General features: G+C 38.3%; 2 protein-coding genes across 2 annotated transcripts in view; one reads left to right on the top strand and one right to left on the bottom strand.

Annotated features, from left to right (window-relative positions):
- Positions 1 to 327: 327 nt before the first annotated feature.
- Positions 328 to 21,202, bottom strand: LOC117429111 (proprotein convertase subtilisin/kexin type 5-like). The gene is made up of 16 exons (XM_034048308.3): positions 20,854 to 21,202; positions 14,884 to 15,087; positions 14,265 to 14,333; positions 13,618 to 13,660; positions 11,445 to 11,590; positions 9,308 to 9,502; positions 8,643 to 8,729; positions 7,849 to 8,047; positions 7,271 to 7,494; positions 6,469 to 6,711; positions 4,663 to 4,908; positions 4,360 to 4,555; positions 3,867 to 4,072; positions 3,387 to 3,487; positions 2,586 to 2,757; positions 328 to 1,836 (listed from the first exon to the last, which is right to left on the bottom strand). Exons 1-16 carry the CDS (start codon positions 21,026 to 21,028, stop codon positions 1,430 to 1,432), a joined length of 2,913 nt encoding a protein of 970 aa, XP_033904199.2. The 5' UTR covers positions 21,029 to 21,202; the 3' UTR covers positions 328 to 1,429.
- Positions 20,829 to 21,459, top strand: part of LOC117428462 (OTU domain-containing protein 7A) — a 108,448-nt gene continuing 107,817 nt past the window's right edge. Inside the window, exon 1 of the mRNA XM_058998610.1 lies at positions 20,829 to 20,906. The gene's annotated coding sequence lies outside the window, so the exon portion shown is untranslated. The remainder of the gene's footprint in view (positions 20,907 to 21,459) is intronic.

The following is a 21,459-nucleotide window of genomic DNA, read 5'->3' as shown; positions in this document are numbered from 1 at the left end:
GTGTGGGTGCGTGCGTTCACTGCTGTGTGACAGGCAGGAGATCGAGATGGAGGTTGAAGATGATACACCCCACAGGCGAACAGGATTTATTTACATATCAACACATTGAACAGCTCACGTGACACAACCAGCAATGGCAGTGTATGAAAACTCTGGTAGGATCTACAATAATTGAAATAATCTTCTCTGTTCAATAATAAACTAACGTTGCTGAAGAGGTTGATCATGGCGGATAAATGGGTAGGGTGGCTATGTGACGGGCAAATACACAACGGATTACTGTATATGTCCAATTGATATTTTTTGTGGGTAAAAAAAACCAAAATGTTTTTGTCAGGCTATTTTTTATTTTGGATACACAAAATACAAAATCACAAGGTTTCAATAGCACCAACTAACATTTGTCTTACTACTATCAACAGGTACATTAACTTTTTTAGACAATGCTTAGTCCTAACAGGTCAAGTTAGTAAGTTTATCGCAGTAATCTTCCTTAAAATACAGCATTCAAAATGAATGCAATTCTCTTTAGTGCTCAATCTCCACTGAACTTGTTAGTTTTAGTTCAGCCCCCTCAATACAAACTATTAAAAGATCTCTATGAAAGTAGAGGATTCTCAGTTTCCATTCAATTCTTTTAATATTATGCTAGCTTTCATATATTATTTAACTAATGTGTTGCTGCCAGTAAGTACAACTTAAAAGCTAGACCTGGCCTGCTGTGATGGTGTAATGAAAATACCAGTGAGTCTTGTTGTATAGCCTACTGCAGCTTGACAACCCTGTGTGAGGGAATCTCATTATCTGTGCTTTGTATGTATCAAAAATATATAAAATTAAATGTTAAAAAACGGTAGAATTTAAGGCAAAGTGCCCCTTAGTTGATAACATGTATATAACTCTTATTGTCAACAATGCTTTTAAAACATAAAAACCTGATTCAATTAAATGTAAATAATACCAATTACACTGTATGGGGCACTATACATTACCTTTACATACTTTCAAAGCCTGAAATCTCTCTTCAAGACTGCTTTCTGAAACTGGCAGACATAACTTCCACCAACTGTGACTGTGAAAATTAACAGTTATAAAGGCTGCCTTGCAAAATGGGCATGTGAAACAGCTGATAAGCAGTAGTGTTTAAAAGGCAAAGTAATGGGCAAATGATATTATTAAAATTAGAAAGTGAAATGTAGAAATTAGGGATAACATAATGCAGCCAAAACAAGTGATTATCTTATAAAAACTCACACTGTAGAGCTCAAACCTTCTGGTTTAGAATCTTTCCTATGCTATGATATTACCATGATCATAATGACATGAGACACTCGTAGAGCTAATGCAATTGTTTGCCAACACCAGAACTCAAATTGTTCATCAGCGGTTTAAAAATATTTGAGCTTGACATTGGTTTTGCCAAGGCAGTCTAACACCTTGCCTTGTTTAAATAAGCAGCCTGATCTTCATGCCCCTCTGCCTCCTCATCCTGAGCCTTTATGAAGTTGTATCGGCGGTACACTGTGCCGTCCCTGCTGGTGTAGACCACATCGGCCTCGTCAGCACTGTCGTCAGGGTCCGGAACGCCATGCAGCATGTCACGTCGGTACGAAGCATTGGGATCAGCACTGCCACTCAGCCTCTCGTAACTCAATTTCCAGCACATCTTCTGCCTGGCCCGAGCCCGGTACAGACCCAACACGGCCAATGTGATCACCAGGACCAGCATTACCAGAGCAGGCACTGTAGCAGACACATGGGAGATCGCCAATGAGTTCATGTTCTCCGACATCAGCCTCCTCTCCGGCTCAGGATGTGGACGCTCTACACACAGAGCTGGCAAACAGAAAATAAGAGAAGATAAAAAACAAAAAGGATGCTTTGCATACTGATCCATTGTAGTCGGCATTAGCCATCACAGCTTTATAGACAAAATACAAGTTAAATAAATGCGAGCAGCACCTTCCATAAGACCTCTTTAAACAATTGCTTCACTGACCAACTCATTTTTAAAATGAATATACCTTCTGAAGACAACTTGGAAAATTCTGGTTCTTAGTTAACTCCGTTGATAAACAAAAGTATTGTATTAACAGACTGATGTTAGTGGCAAGCTGAAGTTGTTCTTGGTGCCAGTCTTTCTTAACTGCTTACCCATACCAAAGAAACATACATGCAGTGCAATGCTTTGATGATGCAAGTGATGCATGAATCACACAAGGCATTTGTAAGGTATGAAAAAAATACTGCAAGGACTAAGTTTTGTGCAAGGTGTCTTGTATCTTTTTTGCACTGTTTTTTTTCTTTAAATAATCCCAGTGTTTTAATTGGAATGGGTAGCAGCACACACAATCCAAAAGCTCAAACTAGTGATTATAAAACACACAAGAAAGTGCCTGGATGGAATGACTCACTGAGGCAATGCTTCACATGTCACAAGTCTGGTAAATAATAAACAGACTGTGCCGCACATTGATTAAATTGAAAACAGTTGATTGCTTAAAATCCCTTACCTTTGCTTGCAAGTAAACATTATAAGAACATGCACTGCCTGTTGGTTTTGCTATTCACACATGCTTCTTTACCTGAGTTAGTAGTGCAAAGACAGCAGTCAGTCTGATTCACCTCAGACTCACAGCACTCAATGCATCGTTTTTCAGTTGGGTGCAGAGCGAAGTTCGGTTTGCAACTCACACACTGATTGGGGCCTGGACCAGAACAGTGTCTGCAGGAGCTGTCACAAAGTTTGCAGACCTCCTAGTGGGTAAATAGAAACAGAACAAGCATGTTAGTAATGCATCCCTGCCATGCTTGAAAATGCTAAATTAAAACCATCAGTATCATTAAAGGACCTTCCTCCACCATATGAACATGGTTCTCTAGACACCCATAAAAGGAAAACTGTGTGACATATGTTGTTTCGGGTGCCTTCATTGCCTTGTCAAATTATAATATACAGTAAATCATAAAAGCACCAACCAAGTAAGATGTGAAAGCCAAACCTGTAACTTATAAAGTATATATTGTTAAAAGGTTTAGCTAAATATTAATCAGTATATTTCCATATCACTAAAACAAATATTGCAAAACAGTTCAACTGGTCACGTCGTTACAGATATACAGCAGATGCCATAGTCTCTGTCCTTGTGGTTTCAGCCAGTTAACAACTGCTATTGAAAGTGTACAACCTTATCCTAAACCATCGTCACATACAACTTTTTACAAATCGGTTGGGTAAGGAACAAAGCAGACCACTTTCAATGCTGTCAACCCCTCCGCCTTTCACATGCAATACATTCACTGCATCTAACCCCAGATTTTATTTGGAACATTATTTTTTTTGGAATGGCAGGTTGGGTTTGGCTGCTGTTGTCTGTGTTACTTACATCCTCTGAGAGGTAGCGCTGTTCCTCACAGCGAGGGTAGCAGATCCCGTTCTGTAATGTACTTCCCCAGTCACAGGTCAGACAGCCCTGCGGAGTGTAGTCTGTATGGGCAAACAGAGCCACCAAAACAACAAAATGACTAATTTTGTACTGTTCAGTTGTTATTACAAACACTACCAAAATATACCGCTGGTACTGACTTGCACCCAGAATATAGAAAAAAAAAAATGGTTTTACTGTGGCTGACTGCAGATTCTAAGAAATCCTAAGAAACCTACAGTTTGCAAACCCCCTCCCCCTAGAAATGAAATCCAGTTAAACATCAATACTATATATATAAATAATATCACTATACAAGTAATATACAGTACTGTAAACAAACACATTTACATATTAATACATTTGGTCTCTTTCCTCAACTGTAAACTGCTTATATAGTTATGTAAAAAAAAAAAAAAACAACAGCAAAAGCTGTATTACCTTTACATGTTTTGCAGCTTGTGTGGCACTGCTTGCACTTGTCGTTCTCTTGGTAAAATCTCTCTGGGCAGTGCTCCACACACTGCCCAGTCCCGTCCAGCTGCAGCATGTGGGGAGGACAGGACAGGCAAGCCTGAGGCCCGGGGCCTGAGCACAGCCGGCATGATGGGTCACATTTCTCACAGCGGGTAGTTCCGCGATAATACCTGCAATTGAAAGCTGGTGTTAATTAAAGTCTCATCGCAAGACTGGCAAGACAGTAACGGCTACATGCAAAACAGACACAAGACACAGTCTACAGTTAAAGACAATGTCAGTGATGTCATGTGTCATCTGTTACAACATTTAGCTCCCTTCTAAAAACAAGAACTTTTGAATACAGCCCTGCATTTCTAAAAAGGCTACAAACAAAATAAAGTGGCTTATGATTTTTCCCAACTTTTATACATGTATATTAGATGACACAATACCCAAATGATTACATATTTCTCACCCAGCTGGACAGTGTAAAATACAGAGACGCATGAATTTGAAATAGCCTGAAGAACATGTTGTACAGTCTTTAGGGGATGCTCCTGTACAAGTGGCACAGACATGGTCACAGGCAGAACAGAAACCTAGCTCAACACCATCAGCTTCTTCACTGGACTCGAATGTGCCAGCTGAGCAGACCCTTAGACACGTGCCATCTGGAGGAAAGGAAATGAAGATATATCGTGGGTAGAATTCATCTTTTAAGGGGGATGCAATGATAAACAACTGTAAAAACGGTCCAAGATGAGATCAGCATGCTTACTGTACAGGTAGTTGGGTAGAGCGCAGGTCTGGCAGTCGTTGGCATTGGGCCCATTGCAGGACTCGCACTGCTTGTGGCAGGCCATGCAGGTAAACTGGTCATCATGCAGGAACGTTTTAGGAGGGCAGTTGGAATCTCCGGTCACCCCACACATCATCGTATCAGGATCCAGGGCAAGCCCCTTCTTACACTTTGTACAGTCTGTCAGCTCTGGTCCGGTACAACCAGCACAAGTCCGATCACATTCTGAAAGACAGACCTCAAGTTATTTTTCATTTCCTTTATACCGGTCATTGATGGATGAACAGTTGTACATCACAGATTAGATTGCAAGTACAGTACCATACATCCCTTATACCACTGGATTATAAATGATTTGAATAGTTTATAATTATTAATAGTAAGTAATAAGCATCTATGCAAAGTAGGTGGAATAAAAAACCAGACATCTTAATAGCTGATTTCCATTTTTCTGCGTACTGTCTGTACTGTGCGCTGGCAAACAGCAGGGGTGTGTAATTGTAAGGATTAAGAATCTGGGTTGTTATTAAATGGGGGCGGTCTGCAGAAGATCTCATGATTTTCAAAGCTTTGCTAAAACAGGAACAGCTTGAAAAACTTTAAATCATTCAGATTTAAATCATTAGATGAACCTGGCAAGGACTGAAAACTGGAATGGACTTATTGTGAAATGACTTTATACATTTTTCCATTCACAGAGAAATAAAACAATAACCTATTCTAAAAAAATAAATACAAATATTTTATATTGAATGTATGAAGCGAGTTATGTTCTACCCTAAAACGAAACTCAAAAGGCTTGAAATAAAACACCAGTGCTTAGAAGCAAAACAAAAATGTTATCAATAGCATTCCTATTAACACAAAAGGCACTATTTCTTATTTTATAATATATTTCAGCAATTATCAGTGATACAAGTAGATCAGATGAAAGTAGATCTGATATAAGTAGATCACATGAAAATGAAATGTCCTAGTTTTGGAAATGTTTTGCATTTGTGACTCTTCCAATAGAAGTAAATGCATTTGCACTGAACAGTGTTTTTTTTTATTGAATAGAGATATTCGTTTTTGCAAGGAAAGAATTATGTTTCCCATAGCAGTTAGAGTGTATATATTAGATATAAACACCAACATTGGCAGTATTGGGTTGATTTTCCTCAATGAAAAAAGAGCCACTGAAAAGAGTAAATTATAATCCAAAACAATAAATCTGCGGCTAGTTTAATACACAATGTGGAAAGCAATAGGTTTGTTTCAGAACAAGAAAATGGCCCAAAATACCGGAACTGCAGAAAAAGAATTACCACCAGGTAACTAAAAGAAGCAGATGGGAGCACTGGGATCTTTCTCTTTAGGAATATTATATAACCCTGAATGGATGGTTAGACAAAATGGACAAAATACAAGCAATTAAGTCAATGGGTTGGCCAACGTTTACAAACCACTTGGCCATTGGGCTCTAGGGTTATTTAAATTTTTTGCAATAATATACAGTAACTATACCATGCACTTGTGTGGAGTCAAATCGTCTCTACTGTTGGTGTGTTTGCAGGTTGAGGAAACTACTTTATTTTTCTATCAGCTTGTCATGTTTAATCTGTTGCTAGAGATGTGGTTTGAGACAAGATCTAAAAAAAATACATATTTTATTTTTTAATAGCACAGTGCCATCTAGTATCCTCACCCAATCTACAATAGGAGACACCCTTCTCACCACATGTCAACTTAGTATCATAGTACAATCAATCACTTCCTCTCCTATTGTTTGCACTGTTTCCTTACCCTGGCATTCCTTGGCTGATGACTCATAGTAAGTTCCAGCAGGGCACTCCACGGAGCACTGCCCCTTGTACAGCCTCGGGTACAGGGAGGAGCAGCTGTCACAGTCGTCATGCTGTGTCCCAGAGCAGCTTGCACAGGTAGAGTGGCACGGGATACACTTCCCCTGGTCCAAGTCCTCAAAATACCCTTTAGGACAGGTGGCCTTACACACACCATTGAGAAGCAGGTACAGATAGCTGCATGCTGCAGAGGAATGTTATCAGTTAGCCAGGTATGACCTATTTCTGATGAAAATAAATCATACTGCAGCCTGACCACATACATCTGCCTGTCTACTTCTCAGAGCAGGACTGCATAACCCAATGTATTTATTTATGTCTAAATGGTTCCCCTTGGAAGGTCAGACTTGAAGAGTAAGTACACATTTTGCTTAATTGCTTTTTTACATTCCACGTGCAATTGTATGGTTTTGCAATAATTCCGAGTGTTTCTGTTCCTCCAATATTTATTTATTATAATTTTCCTTTAGATCTGCCTTTACCTGCCTCTCAGGTTGTCTGCAGTACAGAAGCACTGTGACTGAACGGCCTTCTTCATTCCATTTAAATCAATCAATAAAACAGTAAGGGGTGTGTAAAAATCCATCCTTGTTAGTTTGACATCGCATGTAGAGTGGTTGGCAGCTGGAGCTAAAGCAGCCTACAGTAGATCATCTTTAGAAAGATTTTACAGTAACATGTGGGTGGCTGATCCAGATAAAATGCTGCTGAGCAGCCAGAACCAATAATAACCAAACGTGTACCTTTACAGGTTTTCCCATCAGTGCAGGTGTGACAGTGTGCCGGGCAGCGTCTGCAGGTCCCATCCATATCAGGGTAGTACTTGACTGAGCAGTTAGGACTGCAGCGCCCATTCTCCAGGTACAGCCCCGCAGCACATGACATGCAGTTACTTTTATTCTCATCGCAGCTCAGGCAAAGGCTGTCGCAGGCTTCACATGTGCCCTCTGCACTTTCAAAGTAACCCCTACATAAAGATATTAAAGTAAGTACTATAGTATAAGTGGACCATCAATTGTAAAACTCCACTGCAGCAGTGACTCCTGCTGGGGAGAACCAGAACTGCAGCAACTAAGAGTACCACACAAGCAGACCAATGCTGTATCCCATATAGGATTAAAATGAGGCTTTTAGAAAAGAATAAAAGATTTCAATATATAAAAAAAATGAAAATGGTAATTTACTATAAGAGCAATCACTGGAAAACAAAGTATACCTCTGGCATTTATAAATGAGCATGTTTGTTTCTATTCAGTGATATTTGGCTAATTAGAGAATGACCTTGATTTGAGACACACAGTGTAAATGGAAGATCGCTCACTCTGGGCAGTTAGACCAGCAATTCCCCTGATGGAGGAAGAGACTGAATGGTCCCTTCTTGCAGCTGAGGCACTTCTCAGTGGCCCCCTCGCAGCTCTCACAGTTTGCAGAGCACTCTTCACACAGCTGGGTGGCAGGGTTGATGAAGTAGCCCACAGGGCAGTGCTCCACACAGGCCCCCTCCTGGTCAAGGAAATAACCTGGAAAAAAAGAAACAATATAGAAAACAACTCCCTTTGGTATTTATGATAAAAATATGACATGCCCCATAAAGGTTTAAAAATAGATTACTTGTTAAAGAATTCTGTTTTCTTACACACCCTCGTTAAATGCTGTACTGGTTTATTCCTGTTTTTTTCCCAAAAAACCCCCAAAAACAGGATAAGGAAAAGAGAATCCCCATTTGTTTCCCTTAGCAAGCGCAATGTGTTTATTGCCTGTTTAGTTCAGTGGCAAGGACAACGGAAACCACATTGCCGCAAAACAAGTTTTAAAATACTTTTTCCAAGAAAGTAATTTCTTTTTAATGTCATTAACACATTTGTAAGATTAGAAACAGGCATCAATATCATGAAGGCATGCACATTCAGAGCCATTTCACTGAATTGAAAAGTTGAGTAAATCATTAAATTATTGATGAAAGAAAAACACCAACCTAAACCCTTGGTCAACCATTGTCCGAATGATGCAACAATTTGAACGATGTATCAGTAAAAGAGGGCATTCTTGTGAGATGTGGCAGTTTCACATAGAGGTTGCAGTTTTAGGTTTGTTTGTTTGTTTAAACAGGCTTACCAGTACAACACGAGGAACAGTCCAGTGCCTGAGGTCCGAAGCAGGTCTTGCAGGAGACATCACAGCTGTAACACTTACTGTCAGCAGCTAGGAAGAGGAGAGCGGCAGGGTGAGAACAGTACACACTCATCATGAACTTATACTGAATTGGGCATTTGGCATGAAACTAAAGCCGGCAATTCCATTGCTTTTGATTACACTGGCAAAGTCTTGGGGTTCTTACAGAAATTAACATTTATATCATTTATCTCAGTCCTTAGTTACAATCCCCAGACCTGGTTGGGACTGATTTGTTTAACACAATTAAATAATTTTTACTTTACAAATCACAGTGGTGTTCCAGCAGTTAAACCGAGATATACCGGACTGTAGATTATTTTTCTATTTGTGTCCAGTTGAGGGCAGTGTTGTGCTTAGAGTGGCTTAATCCAAGCATTCTATAAATAACTGAAAAAAGATTATGGTGCATGCACAAAGCACCATTAATAAATATGCTAATTGATTTGAAAGAAAAAAAAAAGAAAGAAAGAAAAAGAAAGAAAGAAAATGAACAGCAATGCTTGTGCAAACTACAACATATTGTACGTAAATTAGAAGACAGTGTGCTTATTGGGAGGGACAGGATTTTCTTTTCTTTACAGCATAATCAAAGGAGTCAGATTTACCATCCATATACTGGCCCTCCACACAGCTGACAGTGGGGCACTGGCCGTACATAGGCAGGTTCCCGTGAGGGCAGGAATCGCAGTTCTTCGGCAGCGACCCGTAGCAGGTCTGGCAGGAGCCGTGACAGGATTCGCAGCGCCAGCTGTTTGGTTCGCCGTAGGTGCCATCCGGACATTGCTTTACACAAGATCCATCTGTGGGCGAAGCATATGGCAGGGCATGATGAGTTCCTGCAATACTATTAGCTCACCACTCTCTGGAGTCCACACTGTATGCTTGCTCTCTGGGTGTCTAACAGGGAGTGTGGAGTCAAAGCACCCCAAAGTAATCTGAGTAATTGTGAGAATTATCAGCTTGTTAGAAACAGCTTGTTTTGAGAGAGTGGATGGAAGAGAATAGCCTGCTTTAACCTTTACTTCCAAACAACGAAACTGCTGCAGCTTGTTCCAATATCAACGTGGGGCTGCTGCCTATTTCATTTGCAGTCAAAGGTTAAAGGTGAACATCCCCTGCATGCTGAAAAGAATCTTCTGTCTGACATCATCCTTCTGTCTGGCAACTCTTTAACACTCCACCACACACCCACATTTCATTAGATGTTGCTTTGCATTATTTACATACTTTCTTTGTTTTGTTTTGCTCTGTTTCCCCCTGGAACAAAAGTCACTCATTTTCAAATAACTGTGGCAGATGGAAACCAAGAGATGCATGCACACACACACAAGTCCTCTCAGTATGTGGAAACTTCTGATAGGGAGATTAAAACTGATAAGAAAAAGTATTCTAGCAGTGATTGGAATAACGGTAAACACGAATATACTGCAATTTTGAAAAGTGATCGGTGCAATACAAAGTAAAACCGAATCCAGCATTGCTTGGGACCAGAAAATGGTTTACAGTGGTAGTGGAAAATCTAATACTTTACTTACAAAAAACTATTTGAACACATTCAAAAACTAAATGAGAGTACATGCAGTAGAATAATTACTGTCCAGGTCTGCCATGATTTTCAAAGATTGCTTTCGTTTCAGTGTTACATTCTTCATTATGTAAACAAGGATTTTACTCTATATCTATAATATTATTATTATATATTTCTTAGCAGACGCCCTTATCCAGGGTGACGTACAATTGTTACAAGTTATCACATTATTTTTACATACAATTACCCATTTATACAGCTGGGTTTTTACTGGAGAAATCTAGGTAAAGTTCCTTGCTCAAGGGTACAGCAGCAGTGTCCCCCACCTGGGATTGAACCCACAACCCTCTGGTCAAGAGTCCAGAGCCCTAACCACTACTCCACACTACTCCACATTGTATTCACACAATATATTGTACTACATTTAGAAAATAAATCATATGACGCGGTGTCAGATTTACATTGATTCGAGACAGGCAAGTCAAACACATCATGCCTGAGTCAAGAATAGACAGGTTCTGAATTGTAGAATTTATCACACCATTCATTTCAAATGGGATTTGGATGGGACCTGAAAATGATGCCATTTTGACAGAATCCCGGTTTGTAGAGGGGCTGGATGAGAACGATTGTACTGTTTACTGTCTGCATGTACATCAGGTAGCTTGCTGTGACTGTAAAATGCTTTAAAAATACTATGCACAATAAACAAACTCGAATCCCTGCATTTCTACTTGGCAATACTTAGACTTATGAAGTTTAAAAAATCAAAAGTATTAGGTTAATCTACAGGTATGTGAGTGCGATGTACATTCAGAATCCAGGCTATTTCCATGCAAGTTACTGAGAAACAGCTTGTCGGATGTCAGATCGCCCAAGGAAATAACTTCATAGTTCCTGGCACCATAATTTGCATCCGTTTGGTTTGCACAGTGTATGGTGTCCTGTTCCCCCACACAGCTGTGATTTGCTATCCAAATTGGAAGGTGTTGTAGAAACTCAGGTAAAATATCAGGGTAAGCAACATTATGGTTCAGAGAGAAAGTGTGCTGGCAGAGGGGAGCGCTTTTAAATATAACACCTTAAAGGCGCATTACAGCTCAACATCAAGGTATACTTCAAATCATTAATATTTCAAAGGGCGGGATTTCATGCAGATGGTGTCTGAGGAAATGTATTGTATATGGAAATGCATTTATGGATGTCTTTCTTACCACTTAAATAATGACCAGCCTGGCAGGACAGGCAGAGGCTGTCGCTCCTGCAGTCAATGCAGGGAGTTGGACAGGAAAAGCACATCTTCCTGCCCTCATCCCCATAGGTCTTTTGTGGGCAGCCCCGGCGACACTGGTGTCTGTACCTAGGGGAGAAAAAAAGGACAGGCGAGAAAGGGTAAATGCCAACTTTACTCAGCAGCCTGTTGCTTCCCAAAATATCAATTCACAATTAATTAACTCATGAGGTAATTAAAGAGTCTTTATGAAAACAAGTTTAATATACAAGATACTCTATATTAATATACTGTTTTTCTGCTTCTTTTACTACACACGTAAAAAGTTTCATGAATAATACATGTTATGCTCTTCAATAAGAGGTAAACAAAAGGCCCGATTTTCAAGCTTTAATCCAAATCGTCATTTTTCAGAAAAAAAAAATAAATCCAATAAGGTTACCAAACCAGAAATAAACAACTCAGCCATTTCATTAATGGGTTTGTAACTTGACAATCCTCTATTTACTAATCTTTTTAGTGTAGTCCGTTCAAGAGAGATGACCCTACCTCAATCATAATCCTTTTAGTCTGACAACACGAAAAACAAGTGTATGATATAAGAGAAAATCGGAGATGTCTTTAAAATCTAAAACTCAGGATCATGATCAAAGACCTTACTACAAAAAAGGAGCTTAATCATGTCTGATTTTCCAGCTTTGAAAACACAGCCTGTAGCCTTTGGCCACCATTCAATAGAAACCTCACAATAGCATCCAGGTAACATTAGAGCTGGAGACACGCCTTATCATATAAACCAGGGCCTGGAGAGCTGGAGAAACAGGTGAATGCTTTCTGTGTCCTGTGATGCTGACTGGAAGACAGGCACTCGGAGAACACCTGTTCTATTATTCAAGCACTGCGATCACAGTCATTTAATTGCAGAACACCATTGAACATTAATAACCTGTTTAATATATTTTAAAATACTTGCCCGCTTGGTAAAGAATGATACTTAAAATAACCAAGCTTATTGTAGCTCTTTTTTTGGTTTAGAGCATGTCATTTGAGGTTTAACAATTTGGTATTTTAAAAGGGCTAGACATATCAAGAAGGGTGTTTTCTTCATGTTTTCTAGTTCTGGTCTGAGCCAAGGACTGCTTATTTAAAACTAGCTATGATTTTCCACCGCTATCTGCTAGAACATTTATCAGCCCTATGGGCACAAATGGCAATAATTAACATACCGATACAGCTTATTGGGTTTTGGCTTGAACTCAGCAGTCTGCTGTATGTAGTACGCTCCCTTCCATTCATTTTGAGGATACTAATAGGACAGGCCTCTGAGAATACATTGTGTTTGCAGAAAGCTGCAATTTATTTGAAGTCAAGCAGGCTTTACACCATGGCACAAAGTCTTCAATAATACAACTTTAAGAATGGTTCAACACAAACTCAAAGCCTGTAATAACCAGCCACCAAACCCACTGAACCTTTGTGGGTTCAGAGCAGCCTGAATTAGCAACGAGTGTGACTCACTCTTTCTCTCTTCCAACAAGAACAAAAATTAAAATCACGGTCACGCTTTATTTAAGAGACACTTTGTAGTTTATTAACTGTTTATTAACTAACTGCCTTGTTTACAAACACATTAGCAAATGTTAATTCTTTGCGAATCGTTAGTTCACATATAGCAATCTATTTTTAAAATAATAGAAAGGTTAGCTAAAACTTCAAACCCTAATTTAGGGATTATCAATTCCAAGTCAATCGCACCAATGAAATGGGGTTACGTTGATTGAAATTCTCTTTTAAATATGTTGCTGTAGTAATATTTAGCAATTAACTTATTATATCCATCATATTATGTAGTATATATATATATATATATATATATATATATATATATATATATATATATATATATATGTATATACTGTATATTAACAAAAGAAAAAAAGATGAGCAACATCTATTTTTAGAAGTAAACTAGCTTTTTAACAGTTAAAAAAACTAAGAAAAGTACCTCTTAAAATGGCATTTCAGAAAAACAAGTCATCGGTAGGGTACTTTAAGGTAACCTGATGTTCAGGCTAATGATCTTCCAGAAAGACTTCAACAGTAGCCTGTTGGTACTAAATGCTAAGGTAGATGATGCAAAATGGACCATTACTTACAAGAAATAGCCTTCCATGCAACTTTTGCAAAGTTCTGGGTCACCTGCGTGAGAGGAAAAAGGATTTTTAAAAGCTGCAGTGAACCATAATCAAGCTCAGTACTAAATTATAATACCCTGGGTTACTGTAAAAAAAAAAAAAAAAACACTGCATTGTTTTATTATATTTTACATTTTAACCAGGTAACAATTTTTTCAAGTCCTGAAAAACAAGAATCTTATTTTCAACCCCTGTAATAATAATAATAATAATAATAATAATAATAATAATAATAATAATAATAATAATAATAATAAATATTAATATAAAATAACAACTTTTGTACTGCCCGGTTATAGCTCACAAGGAACAAGAATTTCTGAAATTACTGAACATACTGGCAAATGTAGTATAATGGAATTATTTGTTTATTGGGCTATGATTAAAGTTATCATTTAAATTGCAAAGATTCAAAAGATACAGCTTTGCAAAGTTTGTAGGTTATGATTATCTGGCATTAATGAATGTATGTGTGCATGTGCTGAAGCACTACCATTCTTCTTGATATGTTGCCAAGTGCAGATTTTTATTCCAGTTCGATTAATACATTGATAAGTACTTGAAAAGAGATCAGATTTAAAGGGTATACCCGTCGAATGCATGCCTACCTGCAGAGCATGTTTCACATCCGGTTTCACAGTCAATGCATTCTCCGGTTTCAGGATCTTCCACCTGCCCTGTAACAGTAACACAGCCATTAAAGCACCGATCTGGCCCTGAACACCAGACAGACCCTTTCAGCATTCCCAGCTCTTTAACGGAAACCCAGTACCTGTTTCAACTGTTTCTAGATTGATAACCCTATTTAACAACATCAAATAAAGAAAGCTGTCATAACGTACATGCATTTTCACATTTCAAAATGTGCATGCATTTTCCTTTTAGATAAATATATTCTATTCAAGATAAATCCTTAGGAATGTTTTTATGTGTACATTTTAATTTCATTCTTCACATTTCCCTTCCTATTTTATGGTGCAATCAGTGTTTTTTGGGTTCTTCTGTTACTCCGATATTGAGTAGAAAGGTCCCACTGTCACATGATTTGAATACTGCAGAATGAGGCCGTTTGCAAACACTGTCAAATGGTAAGAGAAATGATATATAAAATAATAATAATAATAATAATAATAATAATAAACTATTAAAATGACAGCTGAGGTAACATTTTTATTTTAGTGAAACATTTATACAAAACTGGATCTGTAGAAATTAGCCATGGGCTACCTTCTTTGCATTCTGTGGTCTGGCAGACTCCACTTTGAAGCTTGTAGTTTCCTGTGCACTTGGTGCAGACCTTGGCGTCAGCGCACAGCTCACAGTTTACCATGCAGGGCTCACAGGTGAACCGGTCCTGCTCAGGGTAGAACCCTCTGGGGCAGTGCAGCCGGCAGCGACCTCGGTGGAAAAAGCGCTCCTGCCCGTCTTCATCTGGAAAAAAAAACACAAAACAAAAGAATTCTTGAAACGGATTGACAAGCCTGGAGCTGCTTTAAGAGACTGTAATTCTGATACAAAGTGTCCCATAACTCTGCTCGGTTGTATACCAACATATATTTCTCGGGTGTCTGCTTACTATAGTCTTATCAGATTTATTGAATCAACCACTTTGTGTGTTAAAAAAGAAAACACTGGCCACCTTTCAATAGAGACATCACAATACCAGGTAAAATTAGAGCTGGAGACGCCCTATCATATATATAAAAAAAAAATTATTTGCAGCTTTAGGGATTAATTGCTGCTTTCCAACACTGACCACTGACAAATAATAAGCCGCTGGTAGAAAAGCGTAATACTTGCAGCCCAGACCACGGCTCTGTCTGTTACTTAGTTGTCACTTCAGTAAACAGTTAATAAGAGGAGCCATTTCTGAAAGTATATGAGTGTCAAAACTCCTCTTGATTGAAAGAGTGCAATACAAAGTATCTATGACCTGGATGAGGGGTTTTGTTTGATTTAAACACACACACAGAGAAGCGTTACTCCTTCAGCACCACTAAACCAACAAAGAACCTGGATTGTTTCCACTGTAATGATACCTTTACTTTAAGGATTGCCGAGGACAAAAAGGCTGTTCACAATAGAATGCAGTGGTTATCGTGATTTGTTCTCTAACTCTGCCTTTATCTGGCTTTGAGCTCTGACTGCAGAATATATTTATATGGACAGAGAGTAGATGGGGCTGGCAGAGTTGAAAGGTCACATTATCACATGACCCGAATAGAATGAGGAAGGCTGTTGAGTGCTGGATTTTTCAGGTAAACTCAAAGCTAGCTGGGAACCAGTTTTAGAAAAACAAGGATAACTCAATATTGGAACTCCAAAACGCAGAACCCCTCAGAATGGTGGCAAACACCACACAGTAATAAGAGAAATGGGGAAAAAAAGCAATTAAAATGACATTTGAAGCTACTTACTCTTTAAATATTTGCTTATGTTTGCTCCACTTACACTATAAATGTATTACTGAATGGTTACTGGTGTACTACTTAATTACTGCTAATAAATAATGTACAACTCGGTTCAGACTGCTACAGTATAGACTTCATAATGCAGAAAATGTAATGGTACTTAGAAAAGCCACACTGAATAAATCAGTTTTGAGTAGTTGGTAATAGTAGTATACCAGTTGTGACAGTATCAAGTAGCACTATTATAAAGATGATGTCCTTCTCGACATACTATTACCTTAGTCTAAGCTTCATTATGCTGTATTTACAGTATCTTGCAGGCAAAGACTCAATTCATTTCAACAACGCCAACATCCACACCAGAGGTGATTGTTTAAACGGACCATGCCCACAACTGAGCAGTTAAAAATGTCCAAAATCTACAGACTAGCATAGAAAGCTAATTGGAATCACCAGCTGTCTTCCAAAAAAGGAATGTTCAGGAATGGGTTCCATTCTCTTTAAAATTCCAGTTTAAAAAAAAAAAAAAAAAAGTTACACTCTGCAAAGTCATTGTAACATTCCTGGTATTTCACTCTCTGTCATCGCTATTTCTGTGAAAATCCGTTTTATTATTTATTTTAAAATGTATAGACCTCACCCAAATCCTTAAAACGTAAGCATGCACCTGTATATTCGTATACATAGTACACGAATATATGCAAAACCTTATTCTTAAAAAGCAAGCTTTCTGTAAAGTAGACTTCACAAAAGCCTTCGAACACAATTGAAAACATGCATGGCCGATGCATCGATGTTTAGTTGCGAGACATGTTTATTATTTAAGATATTTGAAGTAGATGATGCTAAGGGATGATGATGTTTATTCACGGTTTTCTTGCTCAGATCTCACTTCTAAAAGAGATTTCTAATCTCAAGTGACTTCCTGGCAAAGTTAAAAAAATAAAGCTGTCTTGGACATTTTTGTGGTGTGGGCAGCCACTGAGAGTGGTGTTCCGCAATCAGAATGGAGCACAGGCATTCTTTGTATTGTTTTGTGAACAGAAAGGGCTGTGAGTGGGAGTACTGAGCCAAAGGTATCAGATACCTGTGAAGAGACATTGCTCACGGGGCTTGTTGCCAGGGCTATCAAATTACAAGAGTGTGGTTCTGAATCCACATTATGGAAAGGTCAGAGTATGCCTGCTTTTGGCTTTTCTGTCATGCCGAAGCATGTCCCATTTCAAAGCACAGTTCTTAGCCACTGGAGAGAACTGCTACCCAGATTTCACTGGTGGTGCTATCAGATATGATCTGGATAAACAGTTTTCACCAGGGGCTTCAAAAACTTGGGGTGGCACTGGTGAGAATATACACAGTGATCTTTCTAGGTCTCTTCCTAATGTCAGGCATATAAGATACATAGGCCCCGATAAGCTACTTGCTCTTTAGCTTTAGTAAATACAGGGATAAAGAAGTTCAAAGCCAGCGATTAAAGTGGAGGATTTTCAGTTATGCAGTAGGCTTTTTATCCATTCAGGTTCTGTCTGTGCATCAGGCTACTGTATTAATTGACCTAGGCATATTACAAGGCAGGTAGGTATTTTCATAATACTTCACATTCTGACTGTTGAAATAACATTTTGGCATAAATATATTTATGTGTTTTTATAAAGCGTGAATTTTATTCATGTAATATTATAATGTACATTAAAAGACTCTTCGCTTTATAACTTATCCTGGCTTGACTTCCATAGAAAGGTGGCAAACTTCTATTAAACTATGCCTCTCAGCAATTGTTTGAAAGCAGGAAACAAAAGCAACTATCTAGGCATTTTATTAAGTGGCTGTGATTGCAATACAATCAGCCAACCCCTGCAGGATAACATTCCACAGTAGCTGGATTACCTTAGGGAAGAGGAAAAAAACAGTGTTGATATTTCACTTTCCACGGAGAAGACAGAGGGCTTTATGTAAATGTTATGCTGGAAAGAAAGCCACAACTACCTCGTCTGATGGTTCTACACAACGAAACAAATCTTGCAAAGATCACCTGTGAACTGCTTTTTTTCCTTACACAAGTTTCAATGGGGTGCTGTTCAAAGCAATGTACAATTAAAGTCCCCCTCCCAATGCATAGCAATTTGAGCCACTACAGCTTTTTGTGTGATATTACTTACACACAACTTTGCTTAATCAGACGCTGCACCTATACTTTGAATGTATAACTTAAAATGAATGACATTAAAACAAAGATTATGGGGCTACAGCTGTAAATGATTATGGCTATGGCGCTGCCATTATTTTGATTGAATCAAGGCTGAGAAAACCTGTAATGGCTCGGCTCTATGTGAGTCTTACATTGTTCCCTGCCTGGCACTTTTTGTTGTGAATTAAGTAGCAAACACAAAATACTTATTTTCGCACTATGTAAAATAGTGTTTTGCTAAATTTTAAATAGGCTGTAGCAACTCATTAGATAGTATTTACCTTAATTAATTGAATGTATTTGTACATCTCCAGGAAGTGTGCATGCTTCTTTTCCCAGACAGGCGTTGTCTCTTTGTTTGCATGTGTAAGATGAGGGTTTAAAGGGGCATGTAGGTAAACATGACCGACCTCAAAAATCAGACAGGGCTATGAATTTCAGGCTACCCCTTTAAGAAGAAAAATAATCTCCCAGCCAAATTAAAACAAGAATGCATTTCAGAATTATCAAGCCATCAATCATTTTTATTTTAAAAGTTTGAATTAAAGTTCACCTGGCATTGATCTCATATCAAAAGCTTATTATTTTGTCATGCAGATAAAGTAAGGTGTGTCTTTTTTTGTCAGACTTTTAACAGCTGTCCATACAAATTTGTAGCCAAGTTCTTTCAAGTTCATTACCTCCTGCCATTTACTTTTGTGTGTGTTCTGTGTGTGATTTAATTTAAAAGGATGCTGGATTCATCTCAGAAACTCACTCCTCCAATTCAATGTTAATTTACTATATTGCATATATCTCAAAATATAGTTGACATTACTGAATTAGAAAAACAAATGACAACCATAAATGCACAAGAAAAACAACTTTTCGATTGTTTACTTGACTGGGGAATGTTTTCAAAATATTTATACCAGTCTTTAACTCCAATTTTTTGAAAGTAGAAAACGCCTGTTGGTTTCCCAAAACTAGCCAAGTAATAAAACATAGGCCTTTACAGTACTCTCTTAAGAACATAAGAACATAAGAAAGTTTACAAACGAGAGGAGGCCATTCAGCCCATCTTGCTCGTTTGGTTGTTAGTAGCTTATTGATATCAGAATCTCATCAAGCAGCTTCTTGAAGGATCCCAGGGTGTCAGCTTCAACAACATTACTGGGGAGTTCGTTCCAGACCCTCACAATTCTCTGTGAAAAAAAGTGCCTCCTATTTTCTGTTCTGAATGCCCCTTTATCTAATCTCCATTTGTGGCCCCTGGTCCTTGTTTCTTTTTTCAGGTCAAAGAAGTCTCCTGGGTTGACATTGTCTATACCTTTTAGGATTTTGAATGCTTGAATCAGATCGCCGCGTAGTCTTCTTTGTTCAAGACTGAATAGATTCCATTATTTTAGTCTGTCTGCATACGACATGCCTTTTAAACCCGGGATAATTCTGGTTGCTCTTCTTTGCACTCTTTCTAGAGCAGCAATATCCTTTTTGTAACGAGGTGACCAGAACTGAACACAATATTCTAGGTGAGGTCTTACTAATGCATTGTAGAGTTTTAACATTACTTCCCTTGATTTAAATTCAACACTTCTCACAATATATCCGAGCATCTTGTTAGCCTTTTTTATAGCTTCCCCACATTGTAGACATTTCTGAGTCAACATAAACTCCTAGGTCTTTTTCATAGTTCCCTTCTTCAATTTCACTTTCTCCCATATGATATTTATAATGCACATTTTTATTGCCTGCATGCAATACTTTACACTTTTATCTATTAAATTTAATTTGCCATGTGTCTGCCCAATTCTGAATGCTGTCTAGATCATTTTGAATGACCTTTGCTGCTTCAACAGTGTTTGCCACTCCTCCTATTTTTGTGTCGTCTGCAAATTTAACGAGTTTGCTTACTATACCAGAATCTAAATCATTAATGTAGATTAGGAATAGCAGAGGACCTAATACTGATCCCTGTGGTACACCACTGGTTACCTCACTCGATTTTGAGGTTTCTCCTCTAATCAGTACTTCCTGTTTTCTACCTGTTAACCACTCCCTTATCTTATTTTATAACAGTAACTTTTTTATATATATAATGGACTGCATTCTAAAATATGACTATTGAGATCCTCCCAGCTTTAACTCAGATTTTATAATCGGTAGTTTAAAGTTATGAATGTTAAACAATATACCTTTCACAAGTACAACTTGTTTTTAGCAATTCATTAAAGCGACACAGTTGAGCTCTGTCAATTACAATTACTTATACATGTTTTATACAGTAGCATACTGTACATTTTTATTCTCACCATGTTGTATTTCCTCTCTACAATATAAATAAACACCCTCACACACACACACACACACAGTAGTTGCTTCCCAATAGTATTTTTGCTTAATACAGTGAAACCTAAATTAACTGGTCACCAAAGCGACTCGTAAGTTACGGCTGCTTAATCATTTACTTGTATTGGAATCCTCTCTGGAGTTTACTAGCTGATTAGTTAATCGCAACTCACCGGCAATTGCCTATTGTTCAGTTTTTAATTGTCTCAGGACACACACAGAAACTACATTCCTGTTACAGACCCGCACGAGCACACCGGAGATACTTACCGACGCCACATTTTGTGCACTCAAACAGCTCGTGTCCGTTGCATTCCCAACAGGTAGGATGGCAACCAACACACTGATGCTTCAAAGCAAATTGTCCGCTCGGGCAAAAGAGAGCAAGTGTATTTTGCACATATCCAAAGCAAAGAGCAAAACATACTCCTTGCAAACGTTTCATCTTTCTGAGCCTGCACCGTGGAACAAATTAAAAATAACTAAACCAAGGTTGATGCTTGCAGGTGCACACCGCAGCATACAGGTCCGCTGGTTTGCTCTTCAGTAGTGTGGGTTAGCGCTTGGTAATCGGAGCTCAGACAGGTTTGACTAGTTTGTTATGGGGGTTGGTCACCGGAACTGACTTTAATGACCAAATTGTTCACTTTTGGAAAAAATAGAGGTGCTATTCTTAAATAAATGGCTAGGTAATTGAGAGCGCTCACCGTTGTTCCTTACATTTCAAGCTAAGATTTACCTTGTGGAGACTGATAGATTTAATAATCCAAAGAATAAAATCCTTAGCATTAAATATAAACACACTTTTAATAGAATCTCGTTAATGACGTATATTGTGGACAACTCCTTCAACTGTCATATATAATTTGCAGTTAA

Source organism: Acipenser ruthenus, chromosome 24, assembly GCF_902713425.1.
Source record: "Acipenser ruthenus chromosome 24, fAciRut3.2 maternal haplotype, whole genome shotgun sequence".
NCBI classification, from domain to species: Eukaryota; Metazoa; Chordata; class Actinopteri; order Acipenseriformes; family Acipenseridae; genus Acipenser; species Acipenser ruthenus.
This window is presented reverse-complemented; position numbering and strand designations above follow the sequence as displayed.